Below are 22,005 nucleotides of genomic sequence, written 5' to 3' on the forward strand. Positions count from 1 at the left end.
ATTTTTATTTTTTTAAAGATGTTTAAAAGTGTAAAATAGAACAGCTGGAAGTGTGATAATATAGTGTATTGTATATTACTTGTTTGTTGTTGTGAGTTTTAGTGGATGGAGTTTCATCTTTGTTATTTTTTTTTTTTAAATTATGCCTCAGATGTTTTTGGATTCTTTTTTGATTTGTGGGGACTTGGTGGTGTTAAGAATGTTTGCTTTTTCTTTTGTTTAGGTGATTGTTGTGTTTGGGTGTTTTCAGTGGTTGTGTTGTTGATGTCGTTGTTTGGTGTTTGGTCAGAGGATTGTTCTGCTTCTTTACTGGTCGTAGGTTGTGTTGTAGGTGTGATTCTAGGTTGGATTGTCAGTTCCTTTAGTATGTTTTTGATGATTTTAGTGTTTGGCGTGTCAGTGTCTAATTGTTGTTCATTGTTGGATTGCTGGGGTGAATGATTTTTTGCCTTATTTTCTTGTGGAGTATTAGCTTTTCTCTTTTTCCTGTTTCTCCTAGGTGGTGTTTTTTCTGATTGTTGCATGGATTCATGTGTTGTGGTATCTTGTGGTATTTCTTATTTTGTGTGTTGATTCATCAGGTTCTTGTGGAGTCAAAGCTATTTGTATTGAGTGATAAAAAATTCAAAGTTATTATATTCTCCATTTCCTTTCTAAAGGATGTTCAAATTCTAAAATTCTAAACAGAAAAATGTTGCAATGTGTTACATGTTACTTATTTGGTTTTCTTGTTGTTGTTGATTTTGTTTGTTTTAGTTGAGTTAGTTGGTGGTGTTTTAGAGGAGGCTGAAGGTTCTCCTCCTTGCTTGTTTTTTGGGGTTTTTTTTGGTGCATCAGTTGGTTTGCTGGGTTTTTGAGGGCTTGTGGGGGGGGGGTAGAGAAAGCGTGTTTTTTTGTGGTGTTTTGAGTTGTTTGTGTTTGGGGGTCTTCTTTGGATTCATTGATTGCAGTGGGGGTGATGTTTTGTTGTTGTTGGTGGTGTTGAATGGGGTGGTGGTGTTGTTAGTAATGGGTTTGTTATTGGTTTTTCCAGTGTTTGAGTGGTGGGTTTAATAGTTAAGTCCTTAAGTAGTGTTTTGATGACTTTTGTGTGTGTCTTGATTGCTGTGGTGAATGCTTTTTGGCTTTATTTGCTTGTGGTGTGTTTGCCTTTCTCTTTTTTCTGCCTCTTCTGGGTGATGTATTGGGGGTTGATGTAGGTGTAGTTTGTGTGGTGTCTTGTGTTGATTGTGTTTGTGCTTGTGTTTCTGGTTTGTCACTGAGTGTGTTGCTTTCTGGTTCTGATATATCTATATCTTGTGTGAAATGCTCTCTTTCTGGTGAGAGGTGATGTGAATGGTGTTCTGGATGGGGGCCTAGTGTTAGGTGGAGATGGGATATCCATTTCCTCCTCACTACTTGGTAGGGGTGAAACGATTCATCGATACATCGATGCATCGATACTTTTGCCATTTCGATACACATATCTATACACAAGGTGAAGAATCGATACAAAACGATATCTACCTTATAATAGCTACATAAATCTTCAGCAGTTATGATAATTAAATTAGGAGCTCATTAGACCAAACCGTCGCGGTAGTTGTTTTGTATACACAGGAAGTATAGCGTGTGAGATTCAGTTAGTCATCTCCGTTCCCGCACCCGGACCAGTTCTATAGATAAGAGTTTCCTTGTACTAGGAAATTACATTATTTTTTGTTTTTTAAATAATACCATAATTTAAAAATATAATCAAAGACATAAATTAATAATAGTTTCTGAAGGAAAAATTTTTTCTTAAAATTATTATAATAATGTAAGTGTCAATTCTTTTCTCTTTGTGTGGGACTAAACTATCAGTATGGGTGTGGAACCGGTGATAGAACTTATGATTATTCTTAATCACTAAGACGTTTGGGATGCTTTCATGCCATGAACTACAAACAGCGGGGTGACCAAGGTGATTCCAACATCTGGTCAAATGGAGCAGACACAAAAGGCCGAAAAAATTGAACTCGAGTTACCTGCGATTAGAAGATCATCGGCCTGGAACTATTTTAGATATCCTGTGGAGTATGAGAATGGAGTAAGAAAAGTAGACAAGTCCAAGTGTGTTTGCAAACTTTGTTTTACAGCTCTTAAGAATACTGGAAACACCACAAATATGTCTACACATTTAAAACAGCACCACCCAACCATTGCCATTGGAATTCCTTTTAAAGATGACAAGATTTCAGCTCCCAAGGTCAGTGTTTCTCCTACTCCTAAGCCATCACATCCAATAACCACTGGTCAGCTCAGATTGACTGAAGTTTTTCAGTCTCCATTAATTCCATCATCGCAAAGATCACAGACAATCACTAAGCATATAGCGATGTTTATTGCACATGATATGTGCCCTTTCTCAGTGGTTGATTCGCTAGGTTTCAGAAATTCTGATTCGTACCCTGGAGCCTCGCTACATCATCCCACCAAGAACACACTTCGCAGAGAAAGTTATCCCAGACCTATACTTTCACACCAGACAAGAAGTGCAAAGCACCATATCAGAGGCAGAATCAATGGCCATTACTACAGATGGTTGGACTTCAGGGGCTACAGAGAGTTACATAACAATCACAGCTCACTTGATTGATAAGGAATGGTGCATGAAAAGCTTTGTTCTTCAGACGAGACCTTTACACGAGTCTCACACTGGTAAAAATATAGGAGCAGTACTAGTTGATGCCAGTAAGGAATGGCAACTGGAAAGGCCCCACAAGTTACTCCCCATAGTAACAGATAATGCTGCTAACATGGATGTTGCTATTCAAGAGGCAAAGTTCACACCACATATCAAGTGCTTTGCACATACTATAAATCTAGCAACCCAGAGAGGGTTGCAAGTTCATCAGATGTCACGCCTTCTTGGGAGGATCTGGCACATTGTCTCGTTTTTCCATCGCAGTACAACTGCTACTACCCTGCTGAAATCCAAACAAGAGCTGTTGCAGCTTCCTAAACACAAACTTATCCAAGATGTCCAGACACGTTGGAACAGTTCTTATGATATGACTGATCGATTTTTAGAGCAGCAGCGTGCCATTGTAGGTACTCTATTAAGTAAGGAAATCAGACAGAGGGAGACGGACTTAAACACTTTATCAGAGGATGATGTATCAAATGCAGAGGATATTCTCAAACTGCTCAAACCAATGGAAACCATTACAACGATATTGTGTGATGAAGCAGCACCTACCATATCAATGATTTTTCCTCTTAAACATCGTATTATTAGTGCAATGGAAGTGCAAGAAAGTGACTCGCACTTGTGAAGGCAGTCAAGGTGGCAATCTCCCAAGACCTAGACAAAAGATACAATGACAAGGACGCGCAGCAGTTTCTGTTGCAGAGTTGTGCCCTAGATCCAAGATTTAGGGCTCTAACTGATGTAGACGATGCTACAAGGATCCAAATATATGCTTCCATTGTCATGCAAACAGTGAAGGTCAATGAGGTAAGTCAAAAATTTACATATGAGTATCGTTGTGTTATCTACGTGCAGCAATTGAAGTATAACATAATATTATTGTCCCCTTTCAAGATTTTAAGGATATATGAAATTTCTTTTGGTAGTTAAAATTGGACACTTGTCCCCAAAAGTTACCCTAGATGCACCACTGATCTTGGTATGCCCCAGAGTCACCTTCAAAGTTCTTATGTCATCCGATTCTCTCCATCTCCCTCTGAAACACTGACACACACACACACACACATAGAGCAAACACACAAACTATTACATAACTTCATTGTTTTGAAGTTCATAACTTCATATACACAAATATTTCTTAATATTCAATATTGATCTTATATTGATAAAATCATGTTGTTTTATTTATATTAAATGCCAGTGAATTAATGCTAAAATGTTAATTAACATAAAATTGCGAGATTCGTATTAACTTAAGGAGTACATATTATATAATTTTGATTTTTATTACAGTGTGAAACATTAGTGAAGACAGAGAAGACTGATGAACTCACTCATGTACTACCATCTAGTCTTCCCCCACTACCACAGCCTCCTGCAGTACAAGTTACAGAACGAGATAACAGACCAGCAGCAACAGCGAAGGTTGAAGTTGATGAGCCTCCAGTGAAAAAGGGTGCACTTGAAGATCTTTTTGGAGATGTGTACGTGGTCAAGGTGGAGCCATCAAAGTCCCTCTTTCAGAGGGATGACACAGAGATAACACGTTATAGGAATGAGACATCTAGTATACATATTGGTGTCAACCCACTGATGTGGTGGAAATTCAATGAAAGATCATTCCCTTTGCTGGCCAAACTAGCCAAGATGTTGTTGACTATTCCAGCAAAATCAGTGCCATCTGAAAGAGTCTTTTCAACTGCTGGAGATGTTGTATCAGCACAAAGAGCCTCTCTGACTGGGGAGAATGTGGATATTTTGATTTTTTTGAAGAAGAATATGAAACTTTGAAAGTTGTGACGAGTAGTCTGACAGTCTTGTGCATATGTTATGCAGAATGATCTAATTCAGTTCATTTATGCCTTTTACAGAGTCATCACAATTGCCAGATAGTTTTAGAACAATGAGTTTGTGACTTAAGAAGACTCATTCATTTTCTGGAAAACGCATTTATGTTGATGAGGATATCATTTTCAATCATCATGAACTTTTCTTTAATTCAGTTATTGAATTCAAATACACATGACAATTTATGTGAAATTACATTTAACACTGTTTGCAGTTAGGTGCTTGTGCGTTATAGACTGATATAGCATATATCAGGCTCAACGTTGTTTGCAGTTAGGTGCTGTGTATTATAGATTCATATAACAGATCTCAGGCTTAACGTTGTTTGCAGTTGGGTGCTTGTGTGATAAAGATGGATGTAGCAGCTCTCAGGTTCAATACTGCAGTTAGGTGCTTGCAAGTTGTAAATTGATATAGCAGATCTCAGGTTTGACACTGCAGTTGGGTGCTTGTATGTGTTATAGATAGATATAACAGATCTCAGTTTTTACACTGCAGTTGGGTGTTTGTGTGATATAGATTGATATAACAGATCTCAGGTTTAACACTGCATAATTATTATTTCTGAATCCCAATAATTTTAAATTTATTTTGTATTTTTGTATTACATTTACTTTTTAGTGTGTTATTGTGTTGCAGTATGTTATTGCATGATGAACAGACACAAAACTTGTAATAGTCCTGTGCATCTGTTAGGCAGAATTATCTAATTCAGTTCATTTATGCCATTTACAGTCATCACAATTGTCAGCTAGTTTTAGAACACTGAGTTTGTGACTTAAGAAGATTTATTCATTTGCTGGAAGATGCATTTAAGTTGATGAGGATATCATCTTAAGTTATTAGGAACTTTCTTTAATTCATCTATAGACTTCAATTACACACATGGCAATTTATGTGAAATTAATTAGTGTTTGCTGCAGTGAAGTTTATCATTTGTATTTTCTAAGATGATCTTTCTTGAACTGAAGAAAGGAGGAAAGTATACAGCTTAGAAAAGGTTGCATAATTATGATTTCCTAATCCTAAGCATTTTAAATTTTTGTTGTATTTTTGTGTTACGTGTACTTTTTAATATATTATTTTGTTCTAGTATGTTGTTGCATGATGAATCAGACACAAAACTTGTAACATTTCATTTTTATTGAATGAAGGATAAAGAAACACATCAAAGATTTTGTTATATTTTATTTGGTTACACAGAACAACAATGTTAGTAGTCGTGACATTGTATCTTGATTCAATTTTTTTCTCTGTTATCATTATACATAACAGGTTAACAAGGTGACTCACTGCTGATACATTGCATATTTGACACTGTTTGAACTTGAAAATACCATTCAACATATACATTCACATGATTAATCAAATGTACTGTGATAATCCCATTTTCAGTTTGATACATGTATCGATATGTATCGTATCATAGGCTGTGTATCGTGTATCGTATCGATACGTGGCACAGGCGTATCGTTTCACCCCTACTACTTGGGTTATCATCACTGTCTGTTTGTGTGTTTTCTAAGTGCTTGTGCATAGGTTTTAATTGTGTTAGGGTCGCTAATTCCCATGCTGTTTGCTGCTTTTTGGGGACATTTCCATTTGTTAATGTCCTAGATTGCCACAAGTTGGGCAGGGTCCGCATTTGTGGCAGTTATAGTACCAGGTGGTTCCTGGTAATCCATGAATCTTGAAAAAATCTGGTACTTTATGCACGTCCTTGGTGTCAATTTTTATTATTATTTTTCCGTTGTGTAGTCTGGGCATAGTTTTGTAGGTATCTCTTTTCATATAGTACACCTGTATTTGTCATCTGTGTTCAAAGCCCTCTTTACACATGGCAAGGGGAATTTCATGGGGATATTTAGACAGATAGATGTCAGTGAATTTCTTTTCAAATAGTCTTGTAATAGGTGGAGGTTTAGTTACTTTCACGACTAGGTCGTTTATGATGATATTGCCCTCGGGCAGTAGTTTTGTGTTTTCTTTTGGGTATACTAGGTAGGTACCTTTTCCAATTGAGTTGAAGTTATCTATTTTGTCTGAGAGACCTCTAGCTGCTAGTGCTGCTAATATTTGGATGTTGGTTGGTCTTTCATGTACATTTATTTGGGCCAAGTCAAGTGCTTGAACCCAGGGGGCTCTAAAAGCTCTGACTAATCGACCTTTTTCGATCTGTTCCTCTTCTGTTTGGAAGTAATTGGAGAGGAATTGCTCTCCTCTTACATTAGCGGCCTCAGCCATTATTGAGTTATGATATAATGCTGTGTAGTAGCCTTAATAAAGAATCTTATGGTTAGCGCGTAATGGCGCGAAAATTTCGTGCGGAGTTCTGAAATGTGTCTGAAAATTGTCTGTAAATTGTGGAAAGATAAGATTACCTATCCTTTTGCGATGATACTGTGAAGTCTTTGTGATAATTAGTTCCGTATTCTCGATATTCCTTGGTATTTTCCTTTCAAAATCCCTTGCCTATTGTTGACACTCCTTAGCTGCATCCCAGCACATATATCTGTTTAGGACCTAGAAGTGACACCCTGTTTATCTCTAAAAGTGTTTATGGTGTGGGTTTCCCCTGTCATCCTGTAAGGTCTGTAAGTGTGTTTGTTAAAAAACAATAATGAGGTATTACTGACTTTAGCATGCAGGGTTGATTTTTTTTGTCCAGCAGATCATATTGAGTTTTATTTATCCCAAGAAACATAATCTGTGTACTTTCTTCCCTTTGTTGGGGCTGACAGTGCTTTGTTGACACCCTTAAGCCCCATCCTAGCACATTTGGCTAGTTAGGACTTTAGAGTGACACCCTGATTTTCCTATGTTTTGGTGTGGGTTTCCCCTGTCTCCCTAGTAGGTCTCTAGTTGTTTATGTTTGGAAACAATAATGCAAGATTAATTTTTTTTTGCAGGGTTGATTTTTTATTTTGTCCATGAAATCATTAGAGTTATAATTTATCCCAAAGAAGCTATATGGTATACTTTCTTCCCTTTGTCCGAGCTGACAGTGGGCCTGATTTCTACCAATTTACAGTTTTCATTCATGTATCATTATGAGGGCTACAGCGGTGAATTCATTAGAATAGAGTTTGTCACCTAATATTAGCCACCTGATTCTATAACAGTGTCTAGCTATAGCTAGAAAGGGAATGAAATATTCCATCAAACGGACGTGATGGAAAACATCCTGTGTTTTTGCAGAACTAGTGTTTTCTAAACTAGCCTTTGGGCTGTCCAGGTTTTTTTAATTATAGTTTCTTTTTTTTTCCTTTCATTAATTGCCATAAATATAAAGTTAATAGTCTCAATGTATAATTGTTTGTCTTTAATTTGATCAGTAAAGAGTAATTGTAGTGGGTTAAAGTTATCTTGTTTTCTAATGAATTGGTTTATAAGTTGTTGTCTATGGTAGGTTAAGAATGTACAATCAATATTATATGGTTTTTGCTGTCGGTCGCAGTTTTGCATAAGTAGCAGTTAGATATGTTTGGTCAAATTTTCCTTTGATATGCTTCTTCTTCTGTCCACCATGCGTTATGTAAGTAATGATATATATTAGCTAGTTTATTGGACTCCTTGATCTCATTACAGTCTTTCCAAATACTTGGCCAGTCTACGTTTGTTATTTTTGTTTCAATATGGTTGGGTTTGTGGTTAGACAAATCAAATATCTGTTTTTCTATTAATTTCTTTTCCATAATATACTATATATCCTTGTTAGCATAAAAAAAATTAATTGTTAGAGTTATCTTATATGTGCATTTCGGAGGGGATTGAATTAACATTTTCAGACTTTTTTCCATGTGAAGTTTTGTTTTATTTGGTATGGATTTTCCAAACCAATAAATATATAAACCTTGCCAATAAAAGTTGAGTTTTGCAGTTGAGTCTATGTATGATATTAGTCTTTCGCTTGTGTACTAAATTGGGAAGGCCTACCCCCACCCCTAATTCAGGATTTTTCTGTAAAGTTTCTTTAGATATTCTGTATACCTTGTTCCAGATAAATTTCAAAATTTGGGATTCTAGCTTGTTTAAATAAATCTTTTCAAAATCTATTGAATTCATACCAAATTGAGTTATACAAGTAAGATTTAGCAATTTGAATTTTATTAGCAAAACTGATATTTCTGTCTGTCCATACTTCTGTATGTTTTACTAATTTCTTTTTAATTTGTTCATAATTATTTTGTTGTCTTTTCCTAAAAATACTCCTAATACTTTGACTTGATGTCTTATTTGTTCAATGGGTTGTCCATGTGGGTTATTTTTCCAATTACCAATTAAAAGTATTTCAGTTTTGTTCATATTAATTTGTGAACCACAAGATTAATATATTGGTTCATGATATAAAAATATGATGGTTTTGTTGTTGTAATGTTGGAACAATCATCTGCATGCTGAAAAGTTTTGCATTCAGAAACCATGTTAGGAATCCTTATTCCTTTTATTTTGTTATCTTGTTGAATTGCTTTCTGTAACACTTCTATTTCTAAAACATATAATAACATTGAAATTGGGCAACCTTGCCTCACTGATCTAGGATTTTAAATGTTTTGGTTTTAGCCCCGTTAGTTTGAACTTGGGAGCTCATGTCCTGATATAATGTTAAAATCCATATAATAAAACCCTGTCCAAATCCAATTTTTTTATAGTATAGTTAGTTTCGATCCTGTCAAAAGCCTTCTTCTGGTCAAAGAGTAATAACACGCCTCCTATCTTGTTAGATTCCATGTAGTCCATTATGGATTTTATTGAAAGGGTGTTGTTTACAATATTTCTGGGTTTTTTTGTGGGTTAATTATTTCCTCCATCGTTTCTTTTATTCTATTTGCTAGAACTTTACTAAGAATTTTATATTCAATATTTAATAATGAAATAGGTTTCCAGATTTGTAGGTTTTCTGGTGAACCTTTATTTTTTAATAATAAAGTGATGGTCCCTTCCTTCATGGAGTTGGTCATTTCATTATTAGTAAAAGAGGTATTGTAAATATTCTTTAAAATGGGAATTAAAATGTATTTTGAATTTTTTATAGAATTCTGCAGTTATACCATCTGAACCAGGTGATTTGTTAAGTCTTAATTGGTCTTTAGCAGTAGAAATTTCTAATTTTGTTATCATAGAGTCACAGTTTTCTTTAGAGTCCGTATCAATTTGAGGTAAATTAATCTTATCTAAGTAGTTATTAATTGTTTCTTCCCTAATATTTTGAGATGTATACAAGTTCTTGTAATAAGTGTGAATATATTCCAATATTGGTTTTTTTCCTTGCAGAGTTTTATCATTATCTCTGAGTTTTGAAATATTCCTTTCTGTTGCTTTCTTTAATTCTTTTGCATAACTACTTCTCCCTGTATTGTAGAGAGAATCAAATTTCCCAGCTCTAACTTTTATTCCTTTTATTTTATAGTCTTCTATATTATTTAGGACATTCTGTGATATTTCTTTTTGTGCCTTAGGTGTATGAGGGTTGTTAATTATTTTTTCACATTCTTCTTTAATTAGTTGGTTATTTTTTTAAATTACTTTAGAATATTTTTTTGTTATTTTCTTAATTTCTTTTTTGATCTCGTCCCAACAATAATAAGCATATTGTGTGTCTAGGTTTTGGAGTAGGTCTATTATTTCTTGCTTATATTTTCGTAATTTTAGGATTATGTTGTTCATTTTCCATGAGCCTTTTCCCCAGTTATTAGATTTCTTAATTTTAATAGGGTTGTGTATTAGTTTATGATCTGATATTGTGTGATTCAAAATTTTACTATCAATAAGGTTGTTTATATATCTATGATTTATGTACGTTCTATCTAGTCTGGACTGTTCATTCATATATGTGTGGGTAAATTCTTTTTTATTTGGATATTTGTGTCTAAAAGTATCTATAAAGTTGTTCTTGATGATAAATTCCTGAACATTTTTGTTAAATTCTTTATCAGTTTTTGTTAGACCTGTAGTTCTGTCACAATCTTCAATTATGCTATTGAAATCTCCAATAAGTATGGTGTTTTCTGTATTGAAGGGTTGTATATATGAGTTTAGTTTTTTATAGAATGGGTTTTTCATTTTTCCATTTGCTGGTGCATAAATTGTGATTGTGTTTGTATTATTTATGTTTAGGTGTAGTAGTCTCCGTTGGAGGTTGTTAGGAGTGTCAAATCTTTTCCATTTAGTATTCATCCATTTTTTGCTAATTATTATTCCTACCCCAGATTTAACTTCTGTTGGGTTTGTGCTTGTTAGAAAAATTGTCTCTGATTTGTCTTCTATGTATTTAATTGTTTTAGGAGGTATTAGGTGTAGTTCTTGTATACAGACAGTGTCATGATTTTGTACTAATTCAATTATTTTGTCAGCTTTGGTTATGTCTAATCCATTGCTGTTAAGAGAAATAATGTTTAATTCAGTTTTCGAGTCCATTCCTATTCAAAAGATGGGGTGATATATCTAAAGGTCGAAGTCAGAGATTTATTATTATTGTCATGATGCTAGTTAGAGTTGTGAGAAACATGGTTGTTGTTGTTGTTAGGTTGGATTTGTTGTTTAGAGGAGAGAATTTCTCCCGTTTGTTTGTTTTTTTTGTCTTTTTTGTGTCTCAGATTTTTTTTGAAGTTTCTTTTTTGGGGCTTGTTGGTGGGGTAGAAAAGGTTTGTTTTCCTTTTTGGAGGTTCCTGATTGGTTTTGAGTTTGTTGTTGTTCTTGCTGTATTAAGTCCATAGGGTTAGTATCTTGCATAGGTGTTGCTACCATTGTTGTTGATGTTGGTGGTAGTGGTGGTGGTGATGTAGAAGTTGAGGGGATAGGGGTAGGTGTTGCTAGAGATGTAGCTTGTGTTGTGGGTGTTGGATGTTTTTCTGTTTCCTTCGGTGGTGTATTAGGCTTAAGGGTCATCTCCCTGAGTAGGGATTTGATGGTCTTGGTTTTGGGTGTTTCTTGTTGGTGTTGTTCTGGTTGTTGAGGAGAGTGTTTCTTAGCTTTGTTTGACTGTGGTGTTGATGCCTTCCTTTTCTTTTTGTTTCTCTTAGGTGGGGTCTTAGTAGTTGTATGATGTCTTCAGATTGTGAGATTTGTGATTGTGTGTCCATGGTTTGTGTTGTTGTTGGATCCCTTTCAGGTGAGATAGCTGGTGAGGTTGAAGGCGTTCTGGAGCATGACCTTATGTGTGATGATGGCATGATCTCCATCTCTTCTTCACTGTTTTCTAGCTCACTATCTGTGGGACTTTGTATGTTTGTGTTGGTTGCTTGTGCATAAGTTTTGGTTGCAGTAGTGTTGGAGGTGTTGCTGTTGTTGGTTGTAGCATTTGGACATTTCCATTTGTTATGTCCAAGATTGTTGCAGTTTGTGCATGGGCTGCACTTGTGACAATTGTGGAACCAGGTGACTACTGGTAGCCCATGAATTTTGAAAAATTCAATTTTTCCAGTTTCCAATTAAGAGGATCTCCATTTTGTTGGGGATTAATTTGTGAGCCTGATGCTATTCCAAAATCAATATATTGATTTTTTAAATGATAATATGATGCCTTAGTAGTTATGATATTGGTCATCAGCATGGTCATCAGCATGTTGGAAAGATTTACATTCATTGTACCAAACATGAAACAGTTCCTAAAGTCTTTGACCTAAATGACTCAGGCAATAAAATTAACACCCCTCCAGAGTGTCAGGCAATTACACGCTCCATAAATCATGACCACAGCAGTGATGGCTTAAGCCTTAATGATTTCTCCATGTGTGTACATCAAAAAACAATTAGGAAATTGGAGACCCAAATCGAAGAATTAAAACTACAGTTACATGCTATTAAATCAGCACAGGGAAGGGTTAATGAGCAAGTAACCTCATGTGAAATAGCAATTCAGACAGACTCCCAAATATCAACAGTATCAGATGCTCAGACACAGACAGTCCCAGTACCAGCCAAAAGAAAATGTAAAATGACCATGCAAATAAAAACTGATGCCCAAAGTAATCCTGCATTGCAGACAACAGTATCCCCCTCTCAGTCATGTGACACACCTGCAACAGCAATAAGTGTACATCCATGGCCCGCAGTTCAAACAAGTCTGTTACCTTCACCAACAACTGCATTTCCCAGTGCTCAGACAAATGTGTCTGAATCAACAACAGTAGTTCACACAACTGAAACACCAATTTCAGCACCCCTTCCTCCAAGATATGTGTCTGAAATACAATCCAGAGTCCAACACACGACATCACAAGCCAGAAAAGATAGGACTCTAATAATTGGCTCCTCAATTTTGAAAAGTATAATACCAAGGAGACTTTTTAAAACAGATGTACAGACTTTAAGAGGTGCAAAAATCAACAACATCACTGACAGAATAATGAACAGTGACCTAACCAAATACAAACAAATTATTATTTTAGTAGGTGGAAATGATGCCTGTGAGGGAAGGTCACTAAATCAACTCAAAACAGATTTTGAAAGTTTATTGTATGCTGCTAGATATTGCAGCCCAAATACATGTAAATTAATGATATCGGGACTACCTCCTCGTGTGGACACCAAGGCCAAAGAAATAAATGATCTGATAATTGACTTATGTGAAGATTTCAACCTACAGTACATTCCACAATACAAATCTTTCTTCATTCAGAATCAGGATGTCAACCTTAGTCTCTACCACAGAGACAAAATTCATCTAAGCAGAAAAGGAACCTCTCAGCTACTGAGAAATATTAACATGTATGCCCCTATTTTCAAGCACTTTAATGAAGAGTGTTGTCTTAACTGTGGAGAAACTGGGCACTTGACACAGGTATGCCATCATGGCAAACAGATCGAGTGTTTTAGGTGCCATAAATATGGACACAAACAAAGACTTTGTCCATCAATGTATACATATTAGGAAGCTGGCAAAGAGGAGAATGCCAACGCTTCATTTACAAAAAAACTAAATGTACCCATTGGGACTCTTGACTCTAACTATTCAATGGACACTATTGTAGATGCAAATGTAAATGGATTTTCAGGGTTTGTATGTGACTTTGAAGATGCTAATATATATGAACATTTAAATATAGAAATAGGATGTCAGAATGATAAAAGCAGTATGGAGACAATCTCAGTGAGTACCCCATTGCATGATGACATACATGTAATTGATATGAAACTAAATACAAAAGGTTTTAACATAGGTCACTTAAATGTACAAGGTATAGTGGGAAAGATAGACCAGATTAAGTTAATGTTGTCTTCCATGGAAAATAATATACATGTTTTAGGACTCACTGAAACCAAATTAAATGCTAACCACAATGATGATCTATTTCACTGTCAAGGCTACAATAAACCATTTCGTAGGGACAGAGAGACAGCAGGGGGGGTCTTGTTGTATACATTAGGGAAGATGTAAATGTAAAAAGGCGACTTGACTTGGAGTCACATGAAATTGAGAGTATCTGGGTGGAAATTTTTCAAAATAATGCAAAATCTTTCCTAGCTGGTTTCATTTATAGACCACCTTCCTCCAAAGCATTTTGGAATGATAACTTTTTGAAACAAATAGAAAGTGTTCTAGCACAGGAGAAAGAAACATATATACTCGGAGATATAAATAAGGACCTTCTCAATACTCAAATAAGGAACAACTGGATGGAATTTATTGAATCATTAGGCCTAGACCAGCTGGTAAATGAGCCTACAAGGGTAACAGAAAAATCAAGCACTCTTATTGATCACATTTATACTAATCTACCAGACAATGTGGCTTGTGTTAATGTACCAAATGTTGGTCTTAGTGACCACTATCCTACTTTTTTGACAAGAAAGGTTAAATGCAAGAAAAATAAGAAAAATACACATAAAACGATCACTTACAGATCGTTCAAAACTTTTAATGAAGAACAATTTCTCAATGACCTATATAAAGTTCCATGGAGTATGATCCAAAATTTGGATGACATAGATGAAGCCATGAGGGTGTGGACTGACCTTTTTATGGATGTAGTATCTAAGCATGCACCACTGAAAGTACATCGAGTAAAGACTGATTTTCAACCTAATTGGCTTACTACTGAAATCCTAGATGCTATGAAAACACGAGACAAATTCAAGGCTATGGAAAACCATGCACAATATAAAGTATGGAGAAATAAAATAACAAGTATGATCAAAAAAGCTAAAAAAACTTATTATCAATCATTACTTGAAAACAAAAAGAGCAACACAAACTCCATTTGGAAAGTCTTCAATGAACTCACTGGAGGAACGCACAAAAAACAGACAAATAAAATTCACTCACTTCTGGTAAATGACACCATAGTCGCTGATGAAACTGACATTGCAAATGTTTTCAATGATTTTTTCATCAACATTACCACAAAGTTAAAAGAGCCAGTGATAGAAAACAACTTTAATGAACTGAAAAAGTTCTGCTGCAGTAAAATCTCAAAGGAAGTATGTTTCTCTATCCCACCAGTGTCAAAAAACTTTGTTAAAAAATGTCTCAGTGAACTTGATACCAAGAAAGCTACAGGACTTGATCAGATTGGTCCACGACTCATTAAATCTTCTGCCTTTGCTATTGTAGATAGCATAACATTCATAATTAATTTAAGTATTGCAACCTCATCTGTCCCCAAAATATGGAAAACTGCAAAAGTAATTCCTATTCACAAATCTGGTTCTAAGGATGATGCTGATAACTACCGACCAATTTCAATACTACCAAACTTGTCAAAATTGATTGAAAAACATGTCCATGACTCATTCATGTCATATTTAACCAAACACTTGCTGTTACACCCTAATCAATCAGGCTTTAGACAGAACCATTCCTGTGAGACTGCCTTGATCTCCCTAACTGATAAATGGCTTCAAGCACTTGACCAAGGTAGAATAATAGGAACTGTATTTGTAGATTTCAGGAAAGCTTTTGACATGGTGGATCATGAAATCCTTTTGAAGAAACTGAAAATCTACCAGTGTGATGAAAGAACAATTAGATGGTTTACTTCATACTTAAATGAGAGAACACAACATGTTTACATAAATAATGTTCCGTCTGAACCTGAAACAATTAGATATGGAGTACCACAAGGCTCAATTCTAGGTCCACTACTATTCATTTTATTTATTAATGACCTACCACTTTTACTAAGAGACTCAATATCATCTACAGATCTCTATGCAGATGACACAACATTGTCAGACATCCAAAACACAAAGCATGAGCTCGAAATTTCTTTACAGAATGCACTAAACAAACTGGAAAACTGGTGCACATGTAATGGCATGGTGGTAAATACTGGTAAAACTAAAATATTACTTATCTCAACACGGCAGAGAAGGACAAATCTTGATAGTGATGAACTATGTCTGACATGGAAGGATACAAATCTGCAAATAGTCTGTCATGATAGGCTACTTGGTGTTCTGGTAGATAATAACCTATCATGGACTGAACATATCAAACATACCAGTAAAAAAGTCAATTCAAGTTTATGGCTTCTCAGTAGGATAAGACATTTTCTCCCTGAAAGGCACAGGAAACTATTTTATAACAGTTACATACAACCCTATTTGGACTACTGTAGTACAGTATGGGGTAATTCAAATGATAAAAACATAGCAAAGCTGGCACATCTTCAAAAAAGAGCATTTGGGCTAATATCAATCCAGAAAGAAAGCAAGGAAAGTTTAGCTGGTAGGTTAAAAATATTACCTATTAAAGACCGAATCTGTTTGAGAAAAGCCAAATTAATGTACAGGATATCTCAGAATAGTGCTCCTGAATATTTACAATCACTATTCCAGTATAGGCTACCTGGTAATACTCCCCACCTGCGATCCATGTCTACCAAACAGTATAAAATTCCCAAACCAAATAAGGAGTTATTTAAAAAAAGTTTCCAATACTCTGGAACTCTGCTCTGGAATAGTATTCCAGCTGAGATTAGAAATGCCCACTCTATTTCCTTCTTCCAAACCCAATATATTCAGTGGCTTCAGAGATGCAGCTTAAATAAATAAATTCCTTTGTATGAGGGCCTCAAGGTAGATTAGTTTTTAGCTAATTGTGTTACCCTCTTTAAATAAGGTCATTATTATTATTATTATTGTCAATATTAGGTATTCTTATTCCTTTGATTCTGGAGTCCTGTTGAATAGCTTTTTGTAGTACTTCTATTCCTATGACATACAAAAGCATTGATATTGGGCAGCCTTGCCTTACTGATCTAGTTATATTGAAGGGAAGTGTTTTTGCCCCATTGGTTTGTACCTGGGAGCTAATGTCATTGTATAAAGTTAAAATCCAGTTGATAAATCCTTGTGCAAAGCCGTATTTTTTTTAGGACATTTATAATGTAGTTAATCTTTATTCTGTCAAATGCTTTCTCTTGATCAAATAATAAGGCACCTATTTTTCTTTGATTCCATATAATCTATAATAGTTTTGATTGAGAGTGTATTGTTAATGATGTTTCTGTTTTTACCAACACATTTGTTGTGTGTTTATAATATCCTCCATGGTTTCTTTTATTCTATTCGATAATACTTTACTTAAAATTTTATAATCTATATTGAGTAATGAGATGGGCCTCCAGTTTTGTAATTCTTCTGGGGCTCCTTTGTATTTGTATATTAGGGTGATAATTCCTTTTTTCATGGAACTAGTCATTTCTTTGTAACATCAATGAAGTATTATAAATATTTTTTAAAATTGGAATTAAAGTATTTTTAAATTTCTTATAAAATTCAGGCGTTATGCCGTCTGAACCAGGGGATTTATTGGGCGTTAATTGATCTATGGCATTCAAAATTTCTAGTTCTGTTACTATTGAGTCACAAATTTCTTTGGAGTTATTTTCTATCTGAGGAAGGTTTATATTTTCTAGGTATTGGTTTATGACTTCTTCACTGATGTTTTGAGATGTGTAAAGTTTTTTGTAATATGAATGTATATGATCTAATATGGGTTGTTTCCCTTCCAGAATTGTATTGTTATCTTTAAGTCTAGAGATATTTCTTTCTGAAGCTTTTTTAAGCTCTTCTTTTGCATAAATGCTTCTTCCTGTGTTATACAGGGAGTCAAATTTTCCAGCCCTAACTTTTAATCCTTTTATTTTGTATTCTTCAATTTTATCTAAGACTTTCTGGGTAATTTCTTTTTGTTCCTGTGATGTCTGGAGATCATTGACTATTTTTTCACATTTTTCTTTTATCATTTGATATCTTTTTGAATCATTTTAGAGTATTTTTTTTTATTTTCTTGATTTCTTTTTTGGTCTTGTCCCTATCATAATAAGCATATTGTGTGTCTAGGTTTTGGAGTAAGTCTATTATTTCTTGCTTATATTTTGGTAGATTTAGGATTGTATTGTTCATTTTCCATGAGCCTTTTCCCCAGTTATTGGATTTCTTACCCTTAATAGTGATGTGTATTGGTCTATGATCTGATATTATGTAATTCATAATTTTGCTATCAATAAGATTGTTTATGTATCTATGATTTATGTATGCTCTATCTAGCCTGGACTGTTCATTCCTATATGTGTGGGTGAATTCTTTTTTGTTTGGATATTTGTGTCTGAAGGTATCTAAGAAGTTATTCTTGGTGATAAATTCCTGAATATTTTTATTGAATTCCTTATCAGTTTTTGTTAGGTCTTTAGTTCTGTCACAGTCTTCAATTATGCTATTGAAGTCTCCAATAAGTATAGTGTTTGCTTTATTGAAGGGTTGTATAGATGATTTTAGTTTCTTATAGAATGGATTTTTCATTTTTCCATTTGCTGGTGCATAAATTGTGATAATGTTTGTATTATTTATGTTTAGGTGTAGTAGTCTCCCTTTGAGGTTGTTAGGAGTGTCAAATCTTTTCCATTTGGAATTTATCCATTTTTTATTGATTATTATTCCTACCCCAGATTTGATTTCTGTTGGGTCTGTGCTTGTAAGAAAGATGGATTCTGATTTGTCTTCTATGTATTTAATTGTTTTAGAAGGTACTAAGTGTAAGTCTTGTATAGACAACGTCATTGTTTTGTACTAATTCAATTATTTTGTCAGCTTTAAATGAGTCTATTCCATTGCTGTTAAGAGAAATAATGTTTGGTTCAGTTTTTGAGTCCATTTCTATTCAAGGGGGATAGTATGTCTAAAGTTCAAGATCAGGAATTTAAAAATATTGTCAGGATACTGATTAAGGTTATGTGAAACATGGTTAGTTTTTATTGTTGTTGTTGTTAGGTTGGCTTGGTTGTTTAGTGGAGGTAGTTTCTCCTGTTTTGTTTGTTTTTTTGTTGTTTTTTTTTTGTCTCAGACTTTTTTGAGTTGTCTTTTTTGGGGCTTGTGGTTGGGGTAGAGAAGGTTTGTTTTCCTATTTTTGAGGTTCCTGATTTGTTCTGTGTTTGTTGTTTTTGTTGTTGCTGTGTTGAGTCCATAGGGTTAGTATCTTGTGTGGGTGTTGCTATTGTTGTTGTTGGTGTTGAAGGTGGTGGTGGTGATGGTGTAGTAGTAGAAGGGGTGGGGGTAGGTGTTTCTGGAGATGTGATTTGTGTGTGTGGCTTAATAGTCATCTCCCTAAGTAGTGATGGATTTAGTGTTGGGTGTGTCCTGTTGTGGATGTTGTGGTGAGTGTCTTTTCGCTTTGTTCGCTTGTGGTGTTGATGCCTTCCTTTTTTTTGTTTCTTGGGTGGAGTTGTAGTAGTTTGTGTAGGTTGTATGATATCATCAGATTGTGTGGTTTGTGGTTGTGTGTCCATGGTTTGTGTTGTCATGGTGGGTGGTGTTGTTGTTTCCCTTTCGGGTGAGATGGCTGGTGAGGTTGAAGGTGTTCTAGATCATGAACTAGTATGTGATGATGGCATGATCTCCATCTCTTCTTCACTAAATTCTGGCTCACTATCTGTGGGACTTTGTAGGTTTGTGTTGGTTATTTGTGCATAGGTTTTGGTTGCAGTATTGTTGGAGGTGTTGTTGTTATGGGTTGTAGCATTTGGACATTTCCACTTATTGTGTCCAAGGTTGTTACAATTAGTGCATGGTCTGCACTTGTGGCAATTGTGGAACCAGGTTGTGACTGGTAAACCATAAATCTTAAAAAATTCTGGGACTTGCTTGTTGAGAGTTGATTTTAACTATTATTTTGCCATTGTGCAAGCCTGGCATGGTTTTGTATGAATCACTTTTAATGTCATGGACATAAATCTGTAACCTTTTTTCAAACCCTTCTTTACAGACTGAACAGGGAATTTCGTGGGGGAACTTAGATAAGTATATGTCCATGTATTTCCTTTCCATTAGTTTTGTAATGGGGGGGTGTGACTTTGGCCACTTGATTGTCGATGATTATGTTGCCTTCTGGCAATAATTTTTCCTCCTCTTTTGGGTAGATTAGAAAAATTCCCCTACCTATGGAGTGAAAGTTTTCAATTTTGTCTGAAAGTCCTCTGGCAGCCAGGGCTGCTATGATTTGGGCACTCGTTGGCTTTTTTTGAATGTTAGTGTTAGAAAAATCCAGGGCCTGGACCCAGGGAGCTCTAAAAGCTTTTATCAACTTGCTCCTCTTCTAGCTGAAAGTAGTGTGAGAGGAATTCCTCTCTACTCATTCGGATGGCTTCTGCCATTTTAAACTTGTTTCTATTGAATAGAATAGTCCTAACAAGGTCTCACTAATATGGCGCGCAGTCGTGAATTGGCGTGAAACCTAGTGTGTATGCAATTTGTTTATGCAGTGGAAAAGTAAGGATACCTGTCCTTTCTTTTTTCCTGTCTGTGTCTTCCATTCACGATTCTGTCTACTTGGCTGTACTTCTTTAGTTTTCTGTGGTTTTCTTAATCTCTCACAGCAGCTGTGGGATTGTTGACACCCTTAAGTCCCATCCCAGCATATATAGCTGGTTGTGACTTTAGAGTGACACCCTGTTTATTCTAAAATGTGTATGGTGTATATGTACCTTGTCCTTCCCAAAGGTCTGTAGGTGTTTGTGTTATAAAAACAATAATGCGTTTTAAAAAAATTTGCAGGGTTGATTTTTGTTTTATCCATCAAGTCTCTTTAGTTTTAATTATCCCATGGAAGCAGGTGGTGTACTTTCCACTTATTGTCCGGGCTGACATAAAGTTGATTTCTACCAGTTAGCTTCGGATTTAGGGTCGTACTCTTCTCCCTTGGGCTATTAAAGCCTAGGTTTAATTGCCTTCCGTGTTAATTGTTTTGGTTGATTGACTTTGCCAGAGTCATATGTCCTTAATATATCATCAATCCGACGCAGCTTCCAGGAGAGAGAGATCTGAGTTTCAAAGTTTTGAACTTTTCTGAATATATTGTTTTCCTTGAATTTTGAATTTTTTGACCCAGTTTTGAAAATTTGAATTATTTATTAGTCTTGAGTTGAAATTCCAAATGTTAATTTGTCCAAAAAAGTTCAAGTGTTTGAAAAAGAGAAAAAGGATTTTTGTTTAAATAGGATGAGAGAAAAGCGCTCAGGTATAACCCCTTAAGCGCCTCCCGCTCACTGGTGTCATTAGAAATTGTAAACAGTTAGTGATATTAATAGTTATAGGCCGCAAGAGGCGCGCTAATAGGTTCCATATCGGTGCCTACTGCGCATCCCCTATTTCTTTATTTATTACTTTTTTAAAGTTCAAGTAGATTAAATTTTCGATATATGTACTTTTATGAATATTCGAATGTTCAAAAAGGTTTAAATCTATAATTACTTTGTTTAATTAGAATGAGCGAAAAGCGCTATATAGAAGTCCGGTGTGACCCCCTATGCACCCCCCGCTCATCCATGTCTTGGAAATGTAAACAAACAGTAAATGTTATTAGCGTTGATGTTTATAAGACACAGGAGGCACGCTAGTAGGTTCCATATAGGTGTCAGTATTTGACCTCCCTACTGCGCATCCCCCATGTCTTTTTATGTCTTTTGAAGGCTCAATTAATATATATTCCTTTTTATCGTTGCAGTCCTGAATATAGGACTCGTTTAATAAAATTTTGAAACGTCATATTTGTTGTTATTTATGAGGAGTCATTATTGACCTGCCCACACCCACCCTGCCAATTCCTTTCTCTTTTTTCTTCATTTTAATTTAAATCTGATTTCTAATCCAAAAATTCCGTACAGAAAGCTGCAGCGGTGGATTCCGTAGTACCCACAGCTGCATCTGCTCCAAGGAAGAGAGTCTGTGTGTGATTCTTATATATATTTTTTCCTGGTTCCACAGTTGCTTAGGATTTTTTTAACTATAAATAAGGTCAAGTTAAATGTACTGGTGTCAGTACAACTAGCCTTTGGGCTGTCCAGATTAATTTAGACTATGACTTGTGATGTATGAAGTGACATTTACTCTGGTGTCACTAGGACTAGCCTATGGATTTACTCTGGTGTCACTAGGACTAGCCTATGGATTTACTCTGGTGTCACAAGGACTAGCCTATGGGCTCTCCAGAGTTTTATTGCTTTTATTGTGATATTTGTTTATTTGTTCCTGGTGTTATCATAACT

General features: G+C 35.3%; 1 protein-coding gene across 1 annotated transcript; it reads left to right on the top strand.

Moving 5' to 3' along the window:
* The first annotated feature begins 1,963 nt into the window (after positions 1-1,963).
* On the top strand, positions 1,964-3,296 carry LOC149783111 (E3 SUMO-protein ligase ZBED1-like). Its single transcript, XM_089933348.1, has 2 exons — positions 1,964-2,227; positions 2,406-3,296. Exons 1-2 carry the CDS (start codon positions 1,964-1,966, stop codon positions 3,294-3,296), a joined length of 1,155 nt encoding a protein of 384 aa, XP_089789474.1.
* The last annotated feature ends 18,709 nt before the right edge of the window (positions 3,297-22,005 follow it).

The sequence above is a fragment of the Sinohyriopsis cumingii genome, chromosome 14 (genome assembly GCF_028554795.1).
Source record: "Sinohyriopsis cumingii isolate HCF-2022 chromosome 14, ASM2855479v2, whole genome shotgun sequence".
In the NCBI taxonomy this organism is placed as follows: domain Eukaryota; kingdom Metazoa; phylum Mollusca; class Bivalvia; order Unionida; family Unionidae; genus Sinohyriopsis; species Sinohyriopsis cumingii.

Excerpts from the sequence above, each read along its gene's own strand:
- LOC149783111 (XM_089933348.1), top strand. The coding sequence starts at position 1,964 with ATGGAGCAGACACAAAAGGCCGAAAAAATTGAACTCGAGTTACCTGCG. Across the intron at positions 2,228-2,405 it reads ACAAGATTTCAGCTCCCAAG|GTTTCAGAAATTCTGATTCG; the intron begins GTCAGTGTTTCT and ends TTGATTCGCTAG.